General features: G+C 35.5%; 1 protein-coding gene across 8 annotated transcripts in view; it reads left to right on the plus strand.

Moving 5' to 3' along the window:
* The window catches only part of AGTPBP1 (ATP/GTP binding protein 1), a 158,061-nt gene that overhangs the window by 37,725 nt on the left and 96,897 nt on the right, over positions 1 to 23,439 (plus strand). For all 8 annotated transcript variants that reach the window (XR_004277300.1, XR_004277301.1, XM_032306880.1 and 5 more), the window contains exons 3-8: positions 913 to 1,037; positions 11,468 to 11,535; positions 14,906 to 14,969; positions 15,400 to 15,546; positions 16,354 to 16,485; positions 18,736 to 18,829. Coding sequence is in view for 6 of the 8 variants with exons in the window: in XM_032306880.1 (XP_032162771.1) it covers positions 913 to 1,037; positions 11,468 to 11,535; positions 14,906 to 14,969; positions 15,400 to 15,546; positions 16,354 to 16,485; positions 18,736 to 18,829 (630 nt within the window). In the remaining 2 variants the exon portion in view is untranslated. The remainder of the gene's footprint in view (positions 1 to 912; positions 1,038 to 11,467; positions 11,536 to 14,905; positions 14,970 to 15,399; positions 15,547 to 16,353; positions 16,486 to 18,735; positions 18,830 to 23,439) is intronic.

Here is a 23,439-nt window from a genome sequence, read left to right on the forward strand (position 1 = left end):
TGACCACTGTGTGAAATTGCATCTGTCCCCCTAGTCTGCTCTTATTTAAAACACTTCCCACCACCTTAAATACTGTATGATTATTTACATATTTAATTTGCCTCTTACCATTAGAATGTTCAGTCTGTAGGGGGCAGGAATTTTTGTTTTGTTTACTGTTGGTAATACCTAGTATGGTAGCAGATGTGCAAATGTGTAAATGTAGAGAATGTGCAAATGAGCAAATGAAAGGACAGGGAAGAAAGAAAGTGGGTAGAAAATCAGATAGGTTTAAGGATGTGGTTGTGGGGAGATGGTGTGTTCCTCTTTGGGCTTGTAACAGTAATAAAGCAGGACTCTGAGAAGGGACTGGGGTGGGAAGGATGATTAGAGTTTTGAGGTGAACATAGGAAATGTAAGAACATAGGAAATTCTCAGAGAGTGAAAAAGTGAATTTTCAAAGTGTGATGTAAGATTGCTGGACAGGGTTGAATGCACATTTGTGGTTTTCTGAAATGGAATATGTTTATCACTTAATAGAATTATAGCAATGTTAAGCTATAAAACAGTAAGGATATGTGGCATAAATGCTTCACGTTTTTAGGAAAGGGCAGAGTTTTTTTTTTTTAATTTATTTTTATTTAATTTAATTTTTTAAAAGATTTTATTCATTTATTTGAGAGAGAGAGAGGATGAGAGAGAGAGAGCATGAGAGGTACGAGATCAGGAGAAGCAGACTCCCTGGCGAGCAGAGAGCCTGATGTGGGACTTGATCCCAGGACTCCAGGATCATGACCTGAGCTGAAGGCAGTCGCTCAACCAACTAAGCCACCCAGGCGCCCCAGTTTTTTGTTTTTTAAACAGTGATCTTTATTGTATTGAATTTACAAGTGATGTAGAATGTGTCGTAATGTAAATTAACATTCTTTCTAGTCTTACCAATAATTCTCGGGTCGTGGGACTCCTGGCTCAGCTGGAGAAGATCAATACTGAATCTTCAGAATCAGATACTGCCAGATATGTCACATCAAAAATTCTTCATCTGGCTCAAAGTCAAGGTAAATTTTAAACTTTTGCTTCTGAAATACTTTTTCAGTTCTTTAAATGTAGATGTTAAGAATTTTCAAACTTTTGATAAATAGATGATTTTCTGTAAAAATTGAACTTTCTCAAATAGACTGAAGAAGTAGAAAACTCAGTAACTGTGGAATGAATTGCTGTTCAAAGCATTCTTTCTAAAAATGAGTATGATTACACCACCACATTTTCAAACAATACTTAATTCCAGTGTTACTTGTTCTAGAAGTTGGAAAAAAGATGTCAAGTAGATGGTTACGAGTGTGATCCCTACTTCAAATGCAAGCTCTGTCATTCAGTGGTGGGGTGATTTTAGGGAAATTTCTTAGGATTCAGCTGCACCATCTCCGAAAGAGAGACTAGAGATATCAGTAATTACCATGAGATTTACATGAGAAGCATGTAAAAAGAATGTTAAAGTGTTCAATATATGATGTCTGTAATTAGGCATCACTTCAGTAGATACTAAAAAAGGAATTTAAGGTTCCAAAACTCTGGTTGATTAAAACAAAACAAGATGACACCTGATTTTTCTTTTAAAATAAGGTTAAACCAGCAGCTACCTTAATATTTAATAGCAATATATTGAACACATTCTGTTAAAATTAAAGTCTAGACATTTTATAATTAGTATTTAATTTTTGGAATTCTTTCATGCTGGGGTTTTAGGTCCTTTAGTAGGTATTTACTGTGTTCAGGAACTCTGTTAACCCTTATTCATGGTCACAGACGTATTTTGATAACTTCTTCCTATGCAGTCCATGTGTTTAGGGGGTAGTTGACAGCACTCCAAAACCTAGGTGAGGTCTCTAATAGATGACATTTGTTTCTAGCAAAATCTAAGATACCTGTCTATACTTTTTAGTTCAGGAAGTCACTGTGCTGGATTCTAGCCTTTGAAAGTACAGTGCTTATTATCCAAGGTCAATGTACAAGGATGTACATTATATTAGTGCAGAGTTAGAGGTACCAAGTATATTCACTGTATTGTTATATGAAATACTTCCTCAAAACAAAACCAGTAAAAACAAAAGAAAACACATTTCTTAGGAGTGTAGCTAACACTTGTATACACTGCTCCCACTCCTGCATACTTTCCCCAGTGCAGTCTGGACGCCCCTACTCCAACATCACCACTGCCCTTGTATGCTATCACTCACCTCTGGGGTGAGTGATACCCCACTCACTCCTGGGTTGTGTAAGACAGTGACTTTGTTCATGTTACCTTGGATTAGCCAGTCAAGACAATGTCAATTAGTAGTGGAAGAGGGTCCCATCATCATTATAGGATAATTCAGTTGGCTATCCATTTGAGAGAAAAAGTTTGGAAATTTATAGTTCAAGGAAGAAGAAATGCAAGTAACCAGTAAACCTATGAAAAGGTTCTTTAACTCCTCCAAAGTCAGGAATTGCTAATGAAAACAACAGATACACTTCTTAATAGTTAGATTGGCAGAAATTAAAGAATGACAACATCCAGTGTTGGGGGACATGAGAAATAGGGTATTCTCTAACCTGTTGGTGGTGCAGTAGTTACTGCTAACTTTGGAGATAAGAATCTGGCAATGTTTATTAAAATTTAAAATGCATTTGCCGGCTGACTCTCAGGAATGTATTTGAATGTTTGAGGATGTTTTGCAGCATTGTTTGTAATATCAAAGATCAGGAAACCCCCTAAATACCCATCAGTGAGAGAATGGTTGAGTTAATTTTGATGTGGTCAAATGGGGGAACTTAAAAAGTTTATTATGTAGTTATTATCATGAAGTTATTTGTGATATTTGGGACAGATAGTTTATATATGGAACTCTGTGAATTGTTCTGGAGTCCTAAGTTTAATGTATTAAATGAAAGAGCAGGTTTCTTTAGTTCATGTAACTATATGTGTAGCCTCATTTTTATACAAATAAACCATTAAATATGTATGTAAATGTTTATATGAGCAAGGCAAAAAACCAAACACAAAACCAGAAGAATGATACCAAATTTTTAGCAGTAGTTATCAGTGGGATGGAAATGGAGGGGAATGAGGTAAGTTCCTGATGTACTTAAAGTACTTTTCTACTGTTAGAATTGTTGCAATAAGAACATACTACTTATGTATTTAAAAGATTAAAAAAAAAAACAAACTCCTACAGTACCTGTTCACATACTGGAGACACACATTTCCACAATTTGGTGCTAGTTTTCTTGAGTGCATTACACTTTTTATCTTTTTTTTTTTTTTTTTAAAGATTTTATTTACTTATTTGACAGAGATCACAAGTAGGCAGAGAGAGAGAGGGAAACAGGCTTCCCGCTGAGCAGAGAGCCCGATGCGGGGCTCGATCCCAGGACCCTGGGACCATGACCCGAGCCGAAGGCAGCGCCTTAACCCACAGAGCCACCCAGGCGCCCCACATTTTTTACCTTTAATAATGTACTACTCATTTATAGCATGCACGGTACTTTTTATAATTTACCCTTGATTTTTTTCCCTAGAAATATAATAATTATCCATTTCATGTAGGTGGTCTAATTTGTTGGCATACATCTTTTGGTTGTAATTCCTTTATAATCCTGTGAGTTTCTTTAAGGAAGGAAGTGATGTTCTTTCTGTCATTCTCGATTTTTGTCATTTGTGTCATCTGTCTCTTTCATGATCTGTCTAGCTCAGTGGTTCTCAGCTGCGGTGATTTTTCCCCTCCACTTGCCCTAGGACACTCGCAATGTTTGGAGATATTTTTGGCTGTGAAATTTGAGAAGGGGATTGTTACTGGCATCTACTATGTAGAGGCGAGGAATGCTGCTAACATTATATAACACACAGTACCACTCCCTATAAGAATGAATTATTTGGCCCCACTGTCAACAGTACTGAGGTTGAGAGACCCAGGTCTAGCTAGACACATTTGTCAGTTTTTTGAAAGAACCAACTTCTGGATTCATTGATTTCCTGTTTTTCTTTTTTCTATTTCATTGATCTCTTATCTTTATTGCTTCCTACCTTCTATTTGGTTCCCCTTTGATTTGTGCTTCCTTTCTGGTTTTCTTTTCTTTTTTTTTTTTAAACTATTTTATTTATTTTACAGAGAGAAATCACAAGTAGGCAGAGAGGCAGGCAGAGAGAGGAGGAAGCAGGCTCCCTGCTAAGCAGAGAGCCCGATGCGGGCCCGATCCCAGGACCCTGAGATCATGACCTGAGCTGAAGGCAGAGGCTTTAACCCACTGAGCCACCCAGGCGCCCCCTTTCTGGTTTTCTTAAAGTGGAGCTTTGATAATGGATTTGGAGAACTTTCTTTTATAATGTGGTCATTAAAGCTATAAATGTCCCTGTATACACTGCTTTAACTGCATTCTACAGATACTGATATGTTGTATTTTTATTTTCATTCAGTTCACATATGTTCTAATTTCTTTTTTGATTTCTTCTTTGACCCACAGATTATTTAGCAGTGTGTTGTTTAATTTCCCATTATTTCAGAATTTCCCAATTTCTTTCTGCTGTTTTCTAATTTAATTCCACTGTGGTTGGAGATTTGTATGATTTTAGTCCTTTTGAATTTATTGAGATAGGTTTAATGGCTTAATTTATGGTAATTCCTGGAGAATGTTCCATGTGCACATGAATGTTCCATCTGCTGTTTGTTGGGTGGAGTGTTCTATTAATGTTAGTTAGGTCAGGCTGGTTGATAGTATCGTTCAAATCTTCCATACCTTGTTGATTTTCTAGTTAGGTGCTCTATTAAGTATTAGAATTGAGTATTGAATTCCCTACCTATTGTTGAACTATATATTTCTCTTTTCAATTTTGGTAGTTTTAGTTTGTATATATTTGAAACTCTGTTAGCTGTGTAACATTTAAATTGTTAAATCTTTTGGTGGATTGGTTTGATTGTTTCATTATTGTGAAATGTCTCTGTCTCCAGTAATAGTTCCAGATTTAACGTCTGTTTAATCTAAAAAAAAAAGTCTGTTCATAATAGTACTATCATTCTAGCAGTTATGGCTATTCCTTGCATATTATACCCTTCTCTTCTTTTACCTTCAATCTGTTTCTCTTAAGACAGTATTGTTGGATCTTGCTTTTTAAAAATCTAATCTGTTTGTTTCCAAATCAGTGTACTTATTCCTGTGATTGGATTTACATCTGCCTTTTTGCCATTTGTTTTCTATATGATTCATGTCTTTTATATTCTTCTCATCCTTTACTGCCTTCTTTTGTATCATCTGTTGATTTTTTTAGTTTTTAAATTTTTAGTTATTTTTGTAGTGGCTCCTGTAGTGATTACAATATATATTGAATTTCAGATTAGTACCATCTTCTTTCTGGTACAATATTGGAACTTTCTTTCAGTATAGCTCCATTTCTTTCTCACTCCTTTGTGCTGTATTGTCATGTATATTATATTTATAGATGATAGACCCCAGTGATACTCTATTATCATTATTGCTTCCACAGTTTTAAGCCTTGTAAAAAAAAGTTAGGAGAAAAGTGGAAAATTCAGTACAGAGGTCTGAATGAAGAACAGGTTTTAGACCCAAAACTTGGTTGTTAAAGTAATGGAAATGCAGCGAAGTTGTCTCAGGAGGAGATGTAGAGGGAGACAGTTGAGATTTGTATTCTGGGAACTGCCTACATTTTGTATTTTGCTACAGTAGAGTCCTGTGAAAATAATCAAGTTCATTTTTATGATTTTTATGTTGTCTTGATGAATTTACCCTGTTATCATTATAGAATGTTCCTCTTTATCTGTGGTGATTTTCTTTGCTTTGATGTTTAGCTTTTCCCATTTGTTTCCTTCTAGCCTGTTTGTATTTTTGAATCTAAAGTGCGTCTTTTGTAGATAGCACTTTGACATCCTTTGCCTTTTAATTTGAGCATTTAGCTTGATAACTTTTAATATAATGTGACTGGACTTAGATCTACAGTTGTTTTCTGTTTGTCTTTTCTGTTTTTATTTCTTGTTTCTCATTGCCCTGCCCTCTTTTCTATTATTTGAACAATTTTTGGAATTCCACTTTAATTTACCTATTGACTTTTTAAAGTTATACCTGTTTGCATTTTTTAAAAGTCATTCCTCTGGAGATCACAATAAATAATCATTAACTTTTTGTACTTTGCTTATAATTAATATTGTAACCTCATATGAAATTCAGAAACCTTGGAACCTTGCATACCCATTTGTGTTTACTATTCTCTAGCTATAGTTTTGATATGTATTACATCTATATACACTGTTAACCCTAAAGACAATTTTTGCTTTAGACAGCCATGTGTATTGTAAAGACATTAAGAAGAAGAAAAATTGCTTTTATATTTACTCACATGTTTACCATTTCTGAAGCTCTTTTTTCTTTGCCAAGGACATGAGGTTGATCTGGCATAATTTCCCTTTAGCTCTAGACTTTCCTTTGGTATTTCTAGTGGAAGTTTGCTGTGGGAGATTTTTTTTTTTTTTTTAATCTGACAAAGGATTTATTTCACCTAATTCTTGAAGGATATTTTTACTGGTGTAGAACTCTGGGTTGATGGTTTTTGTCCTCCAGCACTATAAATTACATGTAAAACAGTGCTTCTACTATTTGGGGCCTCCATAATTTCAAAGGAGATGTCTATTATTTGAATCTTTGTTTTCTGAAAATTATGTGTCATTTTTCTCTGGTTGAGGTCATGATTTTCCATTAGTTTGGTTTCAGAATGTGTGTGTAGTTTTCTTTGTAATGCTTGGAATTTGCTGAGTGTCTTGAATCTGTAAATTTGTCTTTTATCAATTTTAGGAAATTTTTCCTGATCAAAATTTTTTTATTCTTCATTCTTCTTTTGGTATATAATTATACATATGTTAGACTTTTGGAGATTGCTTCAAAGGTCCTTGAGTCTCCTATTTTTCTTCCTTTTTTTTTTTTTTTTTTAAAGATTTTATTTAAGAGAGAGAAAACGAGAGAGAGCAAACACAAGTGGGCTGGGGTGGGCAGAGGGGGGCAGAGGCAGAGGGAGATGGAGAAGCAGGGAGCCCAACACGGGGGTTGATCCTGGGATCATGACCTGAGCTGAAAGCAGACGCTTAATGGCTGAGCCACCCAGGCTCCCTGAGGTTCCTATTTTTCAATCTTAATTCTCTGTGTTGTTCAGATTGGATAATTTCCCTTTTTCTTCATTGAAGCTACTGCCTTTTTCCTCTGCATTCTGCCATTATGTCTGTCTGATAATTATTTACATACTATATTTTCCTTTTCTAAGATGTGTGTGTGTTTTTTATACTTTTTGTTTCTCTCTTTTGTGATCTCTTCTCTTTTGATTCATAGTGAGCTTGTTTTCCTTAATGTGATTGAATGTAATTATAGTAGCTGCTTTAAAATTCTTGCCTGTTATAACATTTAGGTTATTATTAGCATGTAGTGGTATAAGAACTGGGAAGGACTGTTTTAGAAAAGCCAAGGGAGGAAACATTGTCTGGGATGTTAGGAACATAGAGAGGTTAGTTAAAATAAAGATCTTTTTATTTATTTATTTATTTATTTTATTATTATTTTTTTATTTATTTGTCAGAGAGAGAGCGAGCGAGAGCGAGCACAGGCAGACAGAGTGGAAGGCAGAGTCAGAGGGAGAAGCAGGCCCCCCGCGGAGCAAGGAGCCCGATGTGGGACTCGATCCCAGATCTTTTTGATTTGACAATTAATAAATTATTGGCCACAGTAAGATCACTTTCAAGTGGTGGAATTAGAAGGAAGATTGCATTATGCTGTAATGTGAATGGCAAATGAAATAATGACAGGGAGTATAGACTTTCTGTCATGGGGGAGTTCTACTGAGAAAGAAGAAGGAAATAGAGGAGGAGACAAGTTAAAATAAGATTTGTTACCTATGTGGGAAAACAAAACAATATGTGGGTAGAGGTTGAAGCTGTAGGTTTGTAAGTAGGGAGGAAGGATGGGATTTAGAACACAGTAGAAACGATACATCCTCATTTTCCACCCAAAGGCTGGAAAAAGGAATGCAGAATCGTCAAGGATTGGATACACGAGTGTGTGGAGCTTGGTCATTGTTTATAGAATTTCATCTCTGGTTGACTTATCACTTTGTCTCGGTTCACTGAGGAAATGTAGATGCTGAGAGTTAGAAACGGGTCCAGAGATTGAGAGGTATGGTTGAGAACTGGCACACTTTGGAATAGCTGTGGGCTATGGCAGGGCAGATGGACATGGCTGAGAGTTGAGGTGAGTAAGAACAGTAGTTTTGTGTTTCCAAATGAGGATGGAAATGGTGAATTTTTTTGGTACTAAGAATCTTAAACTTGGAGAAGAAATTCTTGTGGCCTTATTTTTACTGTGATGTAGGAATAGAAAGTGCACATTTTAGCATTTACTTAATTATAAGGGTTCATGCTGATAAGTTTAAGGGGAGAGCCTTGGTATCCAAGTGAGCATGTCTAGAACTGATTTTACAGGAGAACAGCACTACCACTGATGAGTTAGAAGTTTCAGTGAAAGTGACAGTGAGGCTTCCCTTATTTTCTGAAAGCAAAGAGAAATGGGAGTGTTAGGAGGCTGTGGTCTGTCAGTGGGAGATTGGAGGCTAAGATTTCAGAGGTAGGCAATTTGAGATTTGAGAATTGAGAGAGTTGATAAATTGGAACAAAGTGGGAAGGGTTTTTTTTTTTGTTGTTGTTACATGGTCAAAAAACTATGTAGTTAGGTGTTGAAGGAATCATCCACATAGATTGAAGTCTCCTTAGATGATGACAGAGTCTAGAGTAGAGTAGAAAACTGTAGTGCCTAGTTTTCATTTAGTGCGGGGAGTAATCTCCATGATTGTGGATGTTACAATAAGGGGAGTTTTTGGTTTGTCCCATGAAGGTGAAAAAACAATGGTTTGTTAGTAGAGGAGATCTCAGTCTTCTGACTACTCTGTGTGATTAATATTGAAAAAATCATTTGGCTTTAACATTAAATCAGTTGTCTTATTTAGAATGTTAAATCAGGGGCGCCTGGGTGGCTCAGTGGGTTGGGCCTTTGCCTTTGGCTCAGGTCATGATCTCAGGGTCCTAGGATCAAGCTCCACATCCGGCTTTCTGCTTGGCAGAGCCTGCTTCACCCCCTACCCCCCCACCCCCCCGCTCTTGCTGCCTCTCTGCTTGTTTGTGATTTCTGTCAAATTAAAAAAAAAATCTTTAAAATGTTAAATCATGGGTGCATTGTAGATATTTAAACAGTATTTAGCAGTTGGCTCCATAGCACAGGGGTTAGAGCACTGGTCTTGTAAACAGTATTTATTTTACAACTTAATACTTACTGATGGAGGTAGCTGGGCCAGGGAAATGATGAAGAATCAGGTGAGGAATCACTTTTAAAAAAGGAATTGGGGGGATGCCTGGGTGGCTCAGTGGGTTAAAGCCTCTGCCTTCGGCTCAGGTCATGATCCCAGGGTTCTGGGATCAAGCTCTGCATCGGGCTCTCTGCTCAGCAGGGAACCTGCTCCCCCCACCCCCCTGCCTGCCTCTCTGCCTACTTGTGATCTCTGTCGGTCAAATAAATAAAATCTTTAAAAAAAAAAAATAAAAAAGGAATTGGGTTTTACAAATATTAATGAGTTTTCCCTTTGTTTTAGATCTTTAGATCTCTTCTGCAAGTTTATGTTTAGAAAGATAGTAAGGTGTTTGTCAGTTTTATAAAGTTCATTATCAGGATCCAAAATGATGCATGATGGCATGAGATTGTTGTTTTAAAGAAAAATATTTCTTTCTTTCTTTCTTTCTTTTTTTTGTTGTTGTTTTAAAAGATTTTATTTATTTATTTGACAGACAGAGATCACAGGTAGGGAGAGAGGAAGGGAAGCAGGCTCCTTGCTGAGCAGAGAGCCCGATGCGGGGCTCAATCTCAGGACCCAGGGGTGACGACCCAAGCCAAAGGCAGAGGCTTTAACCCACTGAGCCACCCAGGCACCCCTAAAGAAAAATATTTCTAATTCCTGTTTTTATTTTGTAGGTAGTTACTGATAGTTGTCATAAATAATATGATCCTGTTACTTCTCTGTAGCACATTTGTCCCTTTCTTTAATAACTTCTAATTTAGAATAACCTGATTTTCAGGTGAATATCAGAGTAATGAGTTTTTTCTGAGATTTTGTGACTCCTTTTCTATACCTTATATACTTCATGTTCTTGTGAAATTTTAAATGTGTAATTTGTATGTGTCAAAACTATACCCCTATGGATTTTTGTTCATTTGTAATGGAAGTTGAACAGGATTTGCTCTGGGCCAAAGTGTGATGTTCTAAAGGCCTAGCCTGACTTTACCCCCCCCCCCCCCATCAGGGCTTCAGGGCTCATTTTAATCTTAGACTGCTTGATTATCTCTATGTAAAACAGATTTGGTACTGTCACTTGAACTTTACTGTGTAATTGTGCTGTATAGAGAATAGGTTATTTGTGTTCTGTTTTTAAAATCTGAAAATGTGAAAGAAATAGCATTGTCATCCTATTTCTGGCACTAATATCCAGGTGTGAAACAGTTGGAGAGGGTTAATAAGTCTCTTGTGCAACAATCCTGCCGAAAAGAATGAGTCCTGTGGGTCTTCTAGAAATACATGAAATCAGTGAAGCTTTGTGTTCAGAAATACCTGGGTCACCTGGTTTCTTTCTCTTACTTGCTCAGTGACTTTGTGCAGGTTTCTTCTCCTTTCTGAACACAAACTCCTGGTCTATAAAAAGGGTGATTTTTCTCCTGAAGTGTTAAAGTGAGTCATAAATGAGGTAATAAAAGTCAAGTACATATAATTTGTATGTGACCTACCTAAATGTTGACCTATGATCTACCTTTCTTATCTTGTTAATTGAAGGGAAATAATAGTGGAGAAATTCTAGAAACATTTAAATAGGATAAAAATTTATACTGGTTCCCCCCCACCCATAAAAGGGATTATTTGCGTGATCTGGTCTCCAGATTCTTGCAGAAGCAGCAAGTTTTGTTTATTCCTTAGTTTTGTTTATTTTTGTGTAATTCAGAATTTTAAAATAGTATTAATTCAGTAAAAACATTTGAAAATGGTACTAAATTTTTGCTTTTACCAATTTTGATGTTTTCTAGCTCTAGTTGTAAAGATAATAAAGATACCTGCCATTATCACCTTCTACCTCACCTCTAGTTCTGGTACTCGTACTCTGTTGTTGATTTTAAGATTGTAGATGGATTGACAGGGATTCATCTAATTCATGACAGGAGATGTTATTAAATGCAAGAAAGGGCTTATAAACTGAGATCTGGAAGTTCCCACCTGGTAGAATTAGCAGCATCAGAGGGAGAAACATCTAAGAACCAATTTATAATGTTTACTAAACCAATTGAGTCATGTTGATTCTACATTAGCTATAGGATAAAGGCATATGTAATTTTTTCTTATTTTAGAAGAAAACTTTTTTATACCTTTCAGAAAAGACAAGGAGAGAAATGACAGCCAAAGGTTCTACAGGAATGGAAGTTCTGCTGTCAACCCTAGAGGTAAATCATGGACAGGCTTTAATTATGTAACTATTAATACCAACAAGCAGAAGGAAAAAATGTATATACAAAGTACAAAATTTTTATCCTAGAGGTAAAGCAAATGAATGGAAATTTTATGTTTTAAATTATCAGTTGAAGCAGTGGCAGAAGCATTCTAATATATATTAGGTAAACCTCTAAGTGTATTTCCCTATGATTATAATTTTAACCATACTTTTAATTTTAATATGCCACTTGGTAATAAAAAAGTAAAGCATTAACTGGAAATAAAGCTTTAGTCTAAGATAAATGATTGATATTGGAAATTCTCATTTATTGTATTATTTTAGGTGATATATATTTGTGATTTAGTTTACTACATATATTGGTTGAATAACTGTATTATGTTTGTAAAATTAAATTTCTATCCCAGTGTGAAATTTTGGGGTGGATCAGAAGGATATATTTAGAATCAGAATTTTAAATTTTATTCAGTGCTATGTTAAAAACAGGGAGTATGTTGTATACCTTAAAAGTACATAGTATTATATGTCAAATTCTATCTCAATAGAACTGGGAAAAAAAAGACAGAGTTGAATTCATATTTTTTGATAGGAATTACTTCCTATTAAAAATGGTACAAGATGTCATTTTCCCCTAAATTAATCTGTGAGTTTAACATAATCTCAGTAAAAATACTAAAATCCAAAGTCCCCTGGGAAAATAATAAGAGTAGAAAGGACATTTCTGAAAAAGAAGAGAGAAAGGACTAGCTGCACCAAATATCAGAGAATATTGTAAAACTTCAGTAATTCAGATGGGTTAGAAACTGTATGTGAGTTATAGACATAAGTGTAGCAGAGTGGAAAGTCCAAAAATAAACTAAGATCACAGGACTATTTATTTATTTATTTATTTATATTTTGTTATGTTAGTCACTGTATAGTACATCATTATTTTTTGATGTAGTGTTCCAAGATTCATTGTTTACAAATAACAGCCAGTGCTCCATGTAATACATGCCCTCCTTAATATCCACCACCAGGCTCACCCATCCCCCTCCCATCCCCTCCCCTCTAAAACCCTCAGTCTGTTTCTCAGAGTCCACAGTCTCTCATGGTTCCTCTTTCCCTTGGATTTCCCTCCCTTCACTTTTCCTTTTCTTTTCTTGATGTCCTCCATGTTATTCCTTATGCTCCACAAGTAAGTGAAACCATATGATAATTGACTTTCTCTGCTTGACTTAACTTCACTCAGCATAATCTCCTCCACTCCCATCTATGTTGATGCAAGAGTTCGGTATTCATCCTTTCTGATGGCTGAATTATACTCCATTCTATATATGGACCACATCTTTATCCATTCGTCTGTTGAAGGGCATCTTGGCATAGGGCAATTTAAAACCACTTAAGAAAGGTAGCATTTCAGATCAGTGAGGAGTAGAGGGATTATTTACTAGGGGGAGCTGGGACAGATGGTAGCCACTTAGAAAATAATAGTGGATCGTTACTTCCTATACCAAAGTAAATTCCATATCAGTAGCAAAGATTTAAGCATGGAAAATAAAATCATAATACTAGAAGAAGTAATGGGAAAAATTTTTAAATAATCTTAAAACAGGGAAGGCTTTTCTAATACAAACAACCCAGGAGCTCTAAAGGAAAAGATTGTTAAATTCAACTATATTAACAAAAGTACATGAGGAAAAAAACACCATAGGCACTTGGCAAACTGAGGAAAAATGTTTCAAATTGTTTAATTTTTTGACATATAAAGAACTTCTATAAATCAGTAAAGAAAAATTAAATCAATAGACTTTGATTTAAATGTGTAGACATTATGGACAGTTCCCAGGAAAAGAAATGCAAATGGCACTTGAGCTTGAACACCATTCCTTGGTTTGTCTGTTTACTCTATCACAATTTATTGAGATCAGCAGGAGTGGGAGGTGGTGAATTATATATGGGAAACTTGTCTGGGTAAGGCCTAGAGATAACAATGCAACTTCCATTCAGGGTCAAATCTGAGCTCAGTCACATGGCCCAAATCTAATTACTGAAGGGCTAGAAAATGTCATTTGGCTGTGTACCCAGGAAGAAGATGAGATCTGTTTGCCAAACACATGCAATATTTTGCCCCAGTCCTCTCTTCTCTTTAACACATGTCTGTCCCTTTCATTCCTCCAAATTCCTCTCTAGTGAGTTGGTGGTGCATGTAATACCCGCAATGCTGAGACAGGGGTTTCTGGTTAATATGTAATCCTCTAACTGGTATGGATGTGGCTTTTTGGTTCTGTTAGTCTATAAGGTCAAATGGTGAAGCAGAGACAACATTCACTCCCTTTTGGAAGGGCAAAGAATAAGGGTCCCATGCCAGTTTACCGATACACAGCACTTCTCAAATTCCTCTGTATAAACATTTAAAATTCCTTTACTTTGGAGGAGAAGTAGTTCCTTAAATAGGTCATAATTCTGCTTTCTCTGGTTTTCTTATCCAGGCATCGCTTTTAATAAAAGAGATGTAACCAAAGTACAGTGTTTAAACATTTTCTCTTTTAGATTGGTTATCCACACCTTTGGACATAGTTGCTCTTCTGCGTTGTTGGTGGGAGTGTAAATTACTCCATGAAGGACAATTTACTAAATATTCATCGAAGTAAATGCCCATATTCTTTGACTCAGAAGTTCTAAGAATTTATCCCATATGGAGATGTACTTGATTCTGTATAAACATGTTAATTTCTTGTTGCAGTTTTTTAGTAGCAAATGATTAAAAAAATCAAATATTCCACTGGTAGGTTACTGGTTTCATAAATAATGGCATAGCCATATGGTTTTCCTTTAAAAAGGGTGAAGAAATGATTTATTGATATATAAAAATATCGATGTATTAAATAGTATCCATAGGGCAATACCATTTAGAGAAATGAATCTGTATATACACATATATTTACATGGATTTCTTTCCTGTGTGCACATTATCTTTGGCTGAATATGCAAGCAACTGATAATGGCATTGCCTTCTGAGAGGGGAGCTAGGTGACTTGAGTAATCATCATATACACATTGTTGTGCCTTTTACATTTTGATTAATTCATTTGGGTTATCTATTTGGTAGAAGATGGTGAGTTCAAATGACAAATTAATTCGTCTTGTAATAATGTTGATACTAAGAAAACAATAGCTCAGATGACTTGTAGACATTCTCAGGGGCAAGAAGAAGCTACTGAAGTGTTAAGCGAGAATAGTGCAAGCCCAAATACCTTTGTGCTTAGGAAAGTTGGAAGTGTCATTTGTAAAAATATAGGTAGTTCACAACAGGATCAGAAAAGGTTTGGGAATCATAGATTTACAATGGTTTAATACAGCAAATAAACTATTTATTTCAGAACACGAAAGATCTTCAAACTACACTTAATATCTTAAGCATTCTTGTTGAGCTGGTGTCAGCTGGTAAGTTTTTGTTTCCTTTGGTCTAATTTCTGTTTGTAAGCAGTGATCAACAATATATCGTGTACTTTATTTGGAATTTTCTGATACTCCTATAGAGGCTATTCTGAGTATCAGAATTTGGAAACCGAAATGTTATACTCTTATTTTTGCTTTGTTTGTGATTTGAGGGGTCTTCCAGTATCCCTCAAACCATCAAACCCCATTTTCAGAGCCTTGAATGTAGAATTTTGACATCACTTGTATTTACCCTCATTGCTATGTTCTAACTAAAATACTAAATGAGATAAAAGAAAATTTGATTTTGAGGTGTTTGATTTCAGAAGTCATCATTTGAAATATTTCTTGAATGCTAACAAGTTGTGATGTCTAGTATGCTATGGGAAGATTTGCTGTTTAAGCAATTAAAAACAATTTTTTTTTTTTTTTTTAGGTGGAGGCCGAAGAGCAAGTTTCTTGGTCACCAAAGGTGGTTCACAAATATTGTTGCAGTTACTCGTGAATGCGAGCAAGGAATCTCCCCCAAATGAGGAGTTGATGGTGCAGATTCATTCTATTCTCGCAAAGATTGGACCTAAAGGTAAGGCTTCCACTTGTGTGTTTATCATAGAACCATTTGTGACATTGATTCTGTTTGCCTTGAAACTTGGTAAATTTTGAAAATCTAAAATAGTACTGCTTTTTCTTGGTCTTAGTCATGGACTACTTTTTACAGCCAACTGGTGACCTGAAAAAATTGAGGATCCTAAATTCATGAGGAATTCTGTTGCATAGGTTGGAAAAAGGGAGAAAGATATCAGAATCACAAGTGTGTCTCAGTGTGTGTGTAGTTTGCATTTGTATGTGTGCAAAGGATACATATTTCATGGATATGGTTGAAGCTGGAAGGAGGAAGTATGGATGGGAATGCTTTGAGGAACATGTAGGTAAAATGTGTTTGCTTTTCATTAGTACTCATATTGGTATTGCACACTCTCAGTGCTTAAAAAGCTTATGATCTAGTCAGACCAAAAGATATAAAAATTGTAGGACTGATTATCATAATAGTAAGACATGCAAAGTGTTAAAAAACAGAAATTGAGAAAACATGGAATTTGAAATAAGGAGAAAGCTGATTTAGGTTAGGTTAACAGAGAAAGGCATCCTTGGAATAGAACCCAAGTTCAGTTTATAGTTGTCTAGCTACACAGATTAAAATGATTCTCTAAGCTCTTAGAATAGTGATCATTTAGGAGTTCTCCCAGTGCTTTTGTGGCATACATATGTGATAAATTTTGAAGTGTTTGGTTAAAATGCTTATTCTAAAAAGTGTATACAGTTTATGACATTTCATTTCATTCAAAAACTATACATGAATAAATTGTGTGTGTTCATTTTTTTTAAACAGACAAAAAATTTGGAGTGAAAGCTAGAATTAATGGAGCTCTTACTATAACCCTGAATTTGGTCAAACAGAATTTGCAGAATCATCGCTTGGTTTTGCCTTGTCTTCAGCTTTTACGAGTATATTCTGCCAACTGTAAGTATTTTAGAGCATCTTTCAGTTAGCTCAGTGTTGTCAGCTTACACAAAATGAAAATGAACTCCTTAAATCTCTAAAAATTGTAGACAAGAAAAGATAATACGTAATATGACCCTTTATAACTCCTAATCCCACCACCACGAAAGTGATGTGGAGTAGGAAGGTGAGTTGACAAAATCTTGAGAATTCTCATTTCCTGCGGTTTGTAAAAGCTTGTAGTGAAGGGAATGAGTAGGCAGTCCGTGGAAAGATGTGGAAGAATTGGAGGGTATTGGCAGCTGGAAAAACTGCTGAGCCTGTTTGGATTTTCGCAGATGAGAGGAAAGCTGAGAAGGAAGGCATATGGAAGATTAGTCACCTGGAGCTAATTATTTATAGGGAAGTAGAAGAACAGAAAAATGAATAGTATAGCATCCTCCGAGGAAGCTGGAGAGAAGAGAGATCACAGGGAGTTTCCCAGCGCAGATATACACTGTCTCTAATATTAGGTCCCAAACCTAGAAGGTATGGATTTTCTTCCTATTCCCTGACTACAGGATTAGGGTGGTTAACAAAACACCTGAAATTGAAATTGTGGAGAGTACATGATATTGCAGAATAATGGCATTCAAAGCAGTAGAGATGGGGGTGTATACGTGTGTGTGTGTGTGTGTGTGTGTGTGTGTGTGTGTGTATACAAAATTTTATGTATGTCTGTGATTATTTATTTATATTTATACTTTGACAGTATGGCTAAAGGTGAGCTCATAGGAAAATAGCTTTGACCACTTAAATAATTAACACTTACGTAATTAAAACGATAGAAGGAAGTGAATGAATTGGATATCTAACCAAAGAAGTTAGGAAGGGAGCAATAAATACAAGGAAAACAGAGGAATGTAGAGGAAAAAAGAATACATTAGGGAAAAAACCCCAGTTGATTTAAGAAGTAAAATGATTGGATTAAAAATAAAATAATACTGTATTAGTAATATAATGGGACAGATGGTAGCTATGTTTGTGGTGAATATGGCGTAATGTATAAACTTACCAAATCACTAAGTTGCATACCTGAAACTAATGTAACATTTGTGTGTCAACTATACTCAGATAAAATTAAAAACTAAAACAGATAAACCATTGAATACCCCAATTAAGGAAAAGGAAGACCGCAGAGAGATAAAATTAGAAAGGATAATAGAAAAATAGATACTGAGGAATTTAAAATCATATAAGACTTTAGCTGACATATTTGGCGACATCTTACTGAATTTACCATTTGAAGACTAGTAAATGTTGTATCTATGACTTTTAAAATATATTTGTTCAGAGTGAAAATGTTAGGCACATTTTTCTGGTTAGGTAATTGTTTGCATATTCTGTGTGAAATTCTACAGTTTAGTTAGAGTTTTCTTTTTCCCTATTACAGCTGCTTTAGCCAGGGTCCTCGTCACCCTTCAGCTGGACCACAGGCTGCGACCGTGTATCTCAAATCTGTCTTCCCCACAGTGCTGTGACATCTGACCTGTGTATTAAAATGCATGTCTGATTAGTCGGGTCCTTTTGGGCAATTCCATGTAGTTGCAGGAATGAACAACTTCTAGGCTCTGTAATTTGTTTTCCCACCTCATCATCCACCAGCTTTTATCTGGTACTATAAGTTTTAATGTGTAACTTTATACCCATGGTGTTCACTGACTCTGTTCTGTTTGCTGTGTTATCCCTGTCTCCAGAGACATGTCCTTACAGCAGCCCCTGTCCTAGCTAGCTCCTCTTCATTGGTACAGAGTGAGCCCAGGCATCAGTTTCTCCAGAGATGCCTTCCGTTTCATTATGGACTTGGGGCTCCATACTGGTGTAACTAAATACCCTGCAGCTCTTAATCTGTTTCGAAAGTAACTTATTAATTATTTGTTTATTTTTGTCACTCTCCTCTAGACTGTATTCTCTGAGGGCCCACACTGTTAGTTTTTGTCTTTGAATCTCCATGACCTGGTATTTAAATTATTGAAGAAATAAATAGAGCATCTTAAAACTCTTACTTTAAAATAGTAACATTTTGTTGTTTTACATAACTGCAAGGTAGTAAATAAAGCCAAAACAAAAAACAATAGTCTTCCCTTCAAGTGATTGGCTAAGGTAGTCTTTATGAGTGACTTGGGTCTGCTAAAGAATTTGTGTATGTTTTCAGCTCTATAGCACCAAGAATACACATTTCTACTTGTTGAGGTTTTAAAATCATTTTGCATCCTTTCCTCTGCCTCCTAGCTGTGAATTCAGTATCCTTAGGGAAAAATGGAGTTGTGGAGCTGCTGTTTAAAATCATTGGACCATTTAGTAAGAAGAATTCGGGTCTCATGAAGTGAGTAAATACTTTGGGTATAAATAGAGGTGTATTTTTTTCTGGGCCTCATCATCTTATCTGTGCAACCAACAGGTTGAATTGTATTATATCTAGAGTCCTTTCTTAGTTCTTAAATACTGATTTTTGTTACGGTAAAGGTTTTCTTCAACGGAGGTGTATCAAAATTAGAAACCTTTAAATTCGTTGACTATAGTGTTTTGGAAATTTAGATGTCAACATTCCTAGATAATCTAAGAGGAAAATGATCATTGACAGAGTAGCATTCATTCAGAAACATTTATTGAATGCCTACTATATTCCCTACCCAGGTTTGCAGTCTTTTAATGATGGCATCCTTTATTCTCACAATTATCTGAATGTATTTTAAATTTATACATTTCTTTTTTGTCAAAATAATGTCATTCTTTTTCTTTTTTCTTATTTTAAATTATGTATATATATTATAAGGTATACATATTTATTTCTTGGTAGATCTTTCAGCCTCAGAAAATAGAGCAATTTCCAGTTATTTGGTTATATTTAGTATTTTTTTTAAACCATATTAGAAGTCATTTTTTTTTTTTAAAAGATTTTATTTATTTATTTGACAGGCAGAGATCACAAGCAGTCAGAGAGGCAGGCAGAGAAAGAGTGGGGTGAGGGGAAGCAGGCTCCCCGCCGAGCAGAGAGCCCGATGTGGGGCTCGATCCCAAGACCCTGGGATCACGACCTGAGCCGAAGGCAGAGGCTTTAACCTGCTGAGCCACCCAGGTGCCCCTAGAAATCATTTTTTAAGAAAATATTTTATTGTGGAATTACTCAAAGATACCTGGAGTTTATATTATATTAGGCTGAAATTATTTTGAATTAGGTTTATTAATCACTTACTTGAAGTTAGTAGTTATTAATATTGTCACTTTTGTTTCATTTATTTCCCCTTTATGTTTTTATTTTTCCTGAGGTATTTTAAAGCAAATCCCAGATGTCATTCTCATATATGAATTTCTATAAAAAAAAATCCAAAATATTTTATCATTTTTTTCCCTGAATACTTTAGTATATCACTCTACTAAATAGCAACTTAAAAAATAACCAATACTAAAATCATACTCAACCAAATTATTAATTTTCTCCCATTGTCTCAAAGTGCCCTTTTATAATGAGTTTGTTTGAATCAGAATCCAAGCAAGGTGCACACATTATTCCTTATCACATTTAGGAAATTTCCAAACCTACACAAAAATAGAATAATTACAGACCTATGCAAAACTAGAAGAGAACTGATGTACCCGCCACCCAGTTTCAGCAGTAACCAACCTTGTGCCATTTTGATCTCCATTTTCCCTTCCCTGTCCTTCCTTTTTTTTTTTTTTTTTGGTGGGGTATTTCAAAGCAAATATTAGCCATTACATTTGTTCTGTGAATTCTTTGGTATGGTCACTATCAGACACAACTTTTTTCTTTTACTGTCTCTGGACTATTGTTTCTTTGTCCAGCAATATTAATAATCCCTTAATATCATTCCTTAATATTTTCTGGCTGTTTAAGAAATGTCTTCTTTACAGTTGGCTTGTTCCAGTCAGGATCTAAATAAGATCTGTACATTTTATTTGATTGCTATATATTGAAATCTTAAAAAATCTTTAAAAATCAATAACAGTTCCTCTATTTTTGGATTCTGTTTTATTTATTTGCTAAAGGACTTGCGTGATGTCTTGTAGATTGTCCCACCATTTTTGATTAAGATGACTGTATCCTGGGGCCCTTTACCATGTATGTATGTCCCTCCAATTTCCTGTAGGCCAATAGATCGGGAGGCTTGATTAGATTTGGGTTCTTTTTTTTTCCTGGTCAAAAATATTTCATACGTGGTACTAGTACTCTGTTTTGCACCACTTAAGATCACTGGCTTGAGATGATCCCTCCATTTCTCAACTAATAAGTTAGCAGTATTTCATGACATTGTCTAGATCCATATTTCTTTAGGGGTTGCAAAATAGTGACTTTTCTAATTTTCTCATTCTTTCTACCTCTTTTAGTTGTGACTCTTGTGTGGAAGAACTCACATCAACTCTTTGGTTAAATTTTACAAATAAGTTTAGAACATTTCCAGTCTTTTCACTCTTTTGAAATAAAGATCAGGGTGAAGAAAAAGTCAAATATTTTAGCTTATATCCTTCTTGAAAATGGGAGCTTATTTGCACATATGTTTATTCATGAAATTTTACTTGGTGGGATGTCTTAACTTTTTACTTATGTAAAGATCATAATTCTGGAACATCTGATGAAATGTAAAAAACAAAAAAGTGATTATATCACAATTAAGTAAAACCAACTTACAGAATTGGTGTAGTGTAGTGAGTGGGCTCTGGAGGTAGGGAGACCTGGATTTCATTGATACCTGGTACGCTACCTAACTTACGCCCTGGTTTCATGTCTATAAATAATAGTATTAGCCCCTATAGCAGAAGATTTATGTTAGGTTTTAATGAGATGATTCTTCTAATTAACACAATGCCTATGAATGCAATGTGATCAGTTTAAGTAAGTAATCTAGTAATGTGGATGTGAACTAATTCTAGTTAGGACTAAATGTATAGTTCAGTATTTTAAAATTTATATTCCATTTCTCTCCTTGACCTGTAATGTACTTCTTAATTTGTTTTTTTATCTAGTGGTTACGATCTCATTCTTAAGGTGTATATTAGCCTATTCTAACCAGTTACCAAATCTAGTATAATGTTCCTGGGTGAAACAGAACATTTCACAAGTGCCATTATAATATACAGTATGGGGATATATCCAAAATTAGGCAGAAATCAATGGGTCTAAACTCCTGAGAAAAGAATAGAGCTATCTGAATTATCCCTTCATTCCTTCCTGTATTTATATTTAAAAAAGAAAAATTTTTTCTTTGTTTTTACCTTAAAAAGAATAAAAGATTCATTGATCAAACATCTGTATCTTGCTCTCTATCATTTTTAATAATCTTAGGGTCTCTCCCTTAATTAAAAAATCTTGACATCTGGAACACTCTTTTTGCTGTTTTTCCTCCCCTAAAACAATGCCCTGTGCTTAGTGGAATAAGATTAGGGTTATTATTTATTATACATATTATTTATGTTTGAAGGATGATGCTGCCCTTGAAGATGTCCTTTCCTTTCCAAGTTAGGTTTTGGATTTAAACACTGTTAATCCAGATGGAGGGAATCCAGGAAGTAATGGGTTCTTCTTGAATGTCCCCTTAAGGCTTGACCCCCCCCCCCCCCCCCCACAGTTTAAGGCAGATACAGCTTTCCTAAGTACCTGGAGCTGAAGCTCTTCTTCCTTCTCTGCTCCCAAATGAATAAGCTACAAGGTGCTTTTTAAGCAGTTGTTGGTTGTATTATTCTGTGTGGGACATAGGAAGATTGGAAAAATATATGAGGAAATATAAAATAGTATTATGTATTAACATAATATGGACTGTGTATTTTGATAAATTTGTTATTCTAAAATTCTTCTGTTCCTTTTTATAAATTTGTCCTGGCTTATAAGTGTCAGAGAATTTCAGAAATTTTTTTGTACTGAAGTTTTAAAAAATTTATTTTATTTTATTATTTTTTAAAAAGATTTTATTTATTTGTCAGAGAGAGAAAGAGCGTGCACAAGCAGGCAGAGTGGCAGAGGTGGAGAGAGAAGCAGGCTCCCTGCCGAATAAGGAGCCTGATGCAGGACTCGATCCTAAGACCCTGGAATCATGACCTGAGCCAAAGGCAGTGTCTTAACCAACTGGGCCACTCAGGCGTCCCTAAAAATACATTTTAAATAACATTTTGGTAAAAATATCAAGTGACTTTGCACCAAATTTCATAATTTCTTTTCTTTTTTTTTTTTTAAGATTTTATTTATTCGTTTGACAGAGAGAGCACACTAGCAGGGGGAGTGAGGCCTAGGCACACTAGGCAGAGGGAGAGGGAGAAATAGGTTCCTTGCCAAGCAGGAACCTTGATCCCAGGACTCTGGGATCACAACCTGAGTCAAGGCAGACACCCAATCGACTGAGCCACCCAGGTGCCCCTTCATAATTTCTTTTAATCTAGTGCAGCTGTAAAACAAGCATGACGAGCTTTGGAGTCAGAAAGAATTGGGTTAACATCCTAGTTTTGCCAGTGTTAAAGAATAACCATCAACCCAAAAACATGTAGTTTAAGGATTAGAAGCTGTCAGAATCACTTTATTTGGTTCAAATACATTTTAAACTATTATCAACCAGGGAGTAAGACTATTTCTAAAAGCACTCTAAGATATTTAAAATTTTGAAAACAGTCTTAACTGTAGGTGGGAAAATCCTTTAAATTCATTGCAATTGATTGCATCCAAGTGATTGTATTTGTTTCCTAGAGCAATCATAGCAAAGTACCTAGTACAAATTCGGTGGCTTAAAATTATAGAAATGTGTTGTCTTGCAGTTCTGGAGGCTAGAGATCCAAGTTAACCTGTCAGCAGAGCCAGTGCTCTCTCTGGAACCTTTAGGGAGAATCCGTCCTTGCTTCTTTCTGGCTGGTGGTTTGCTGGCAATCTCTGGTGTTTGTTGGCTTGGAGCTGCAGCATTTCAACCTCCGCCTCTATGCTCGCATGAAGTTCTC

The sequence above is a fragment of the Mustela erminea genome, chromosome 12 (assembly GCF_009829155.1).
Source record: "Mustela erminea isolate mMusErm1 chromosome 12, mMusErm1.Pri, whole genome shotgun sequence".
Taxonomy (NCBI): Eukaryota; Metazoa; Chordata; class Mammalia; order Carnivora; family Mustelidae; genus Mustela; species Mustela erminea.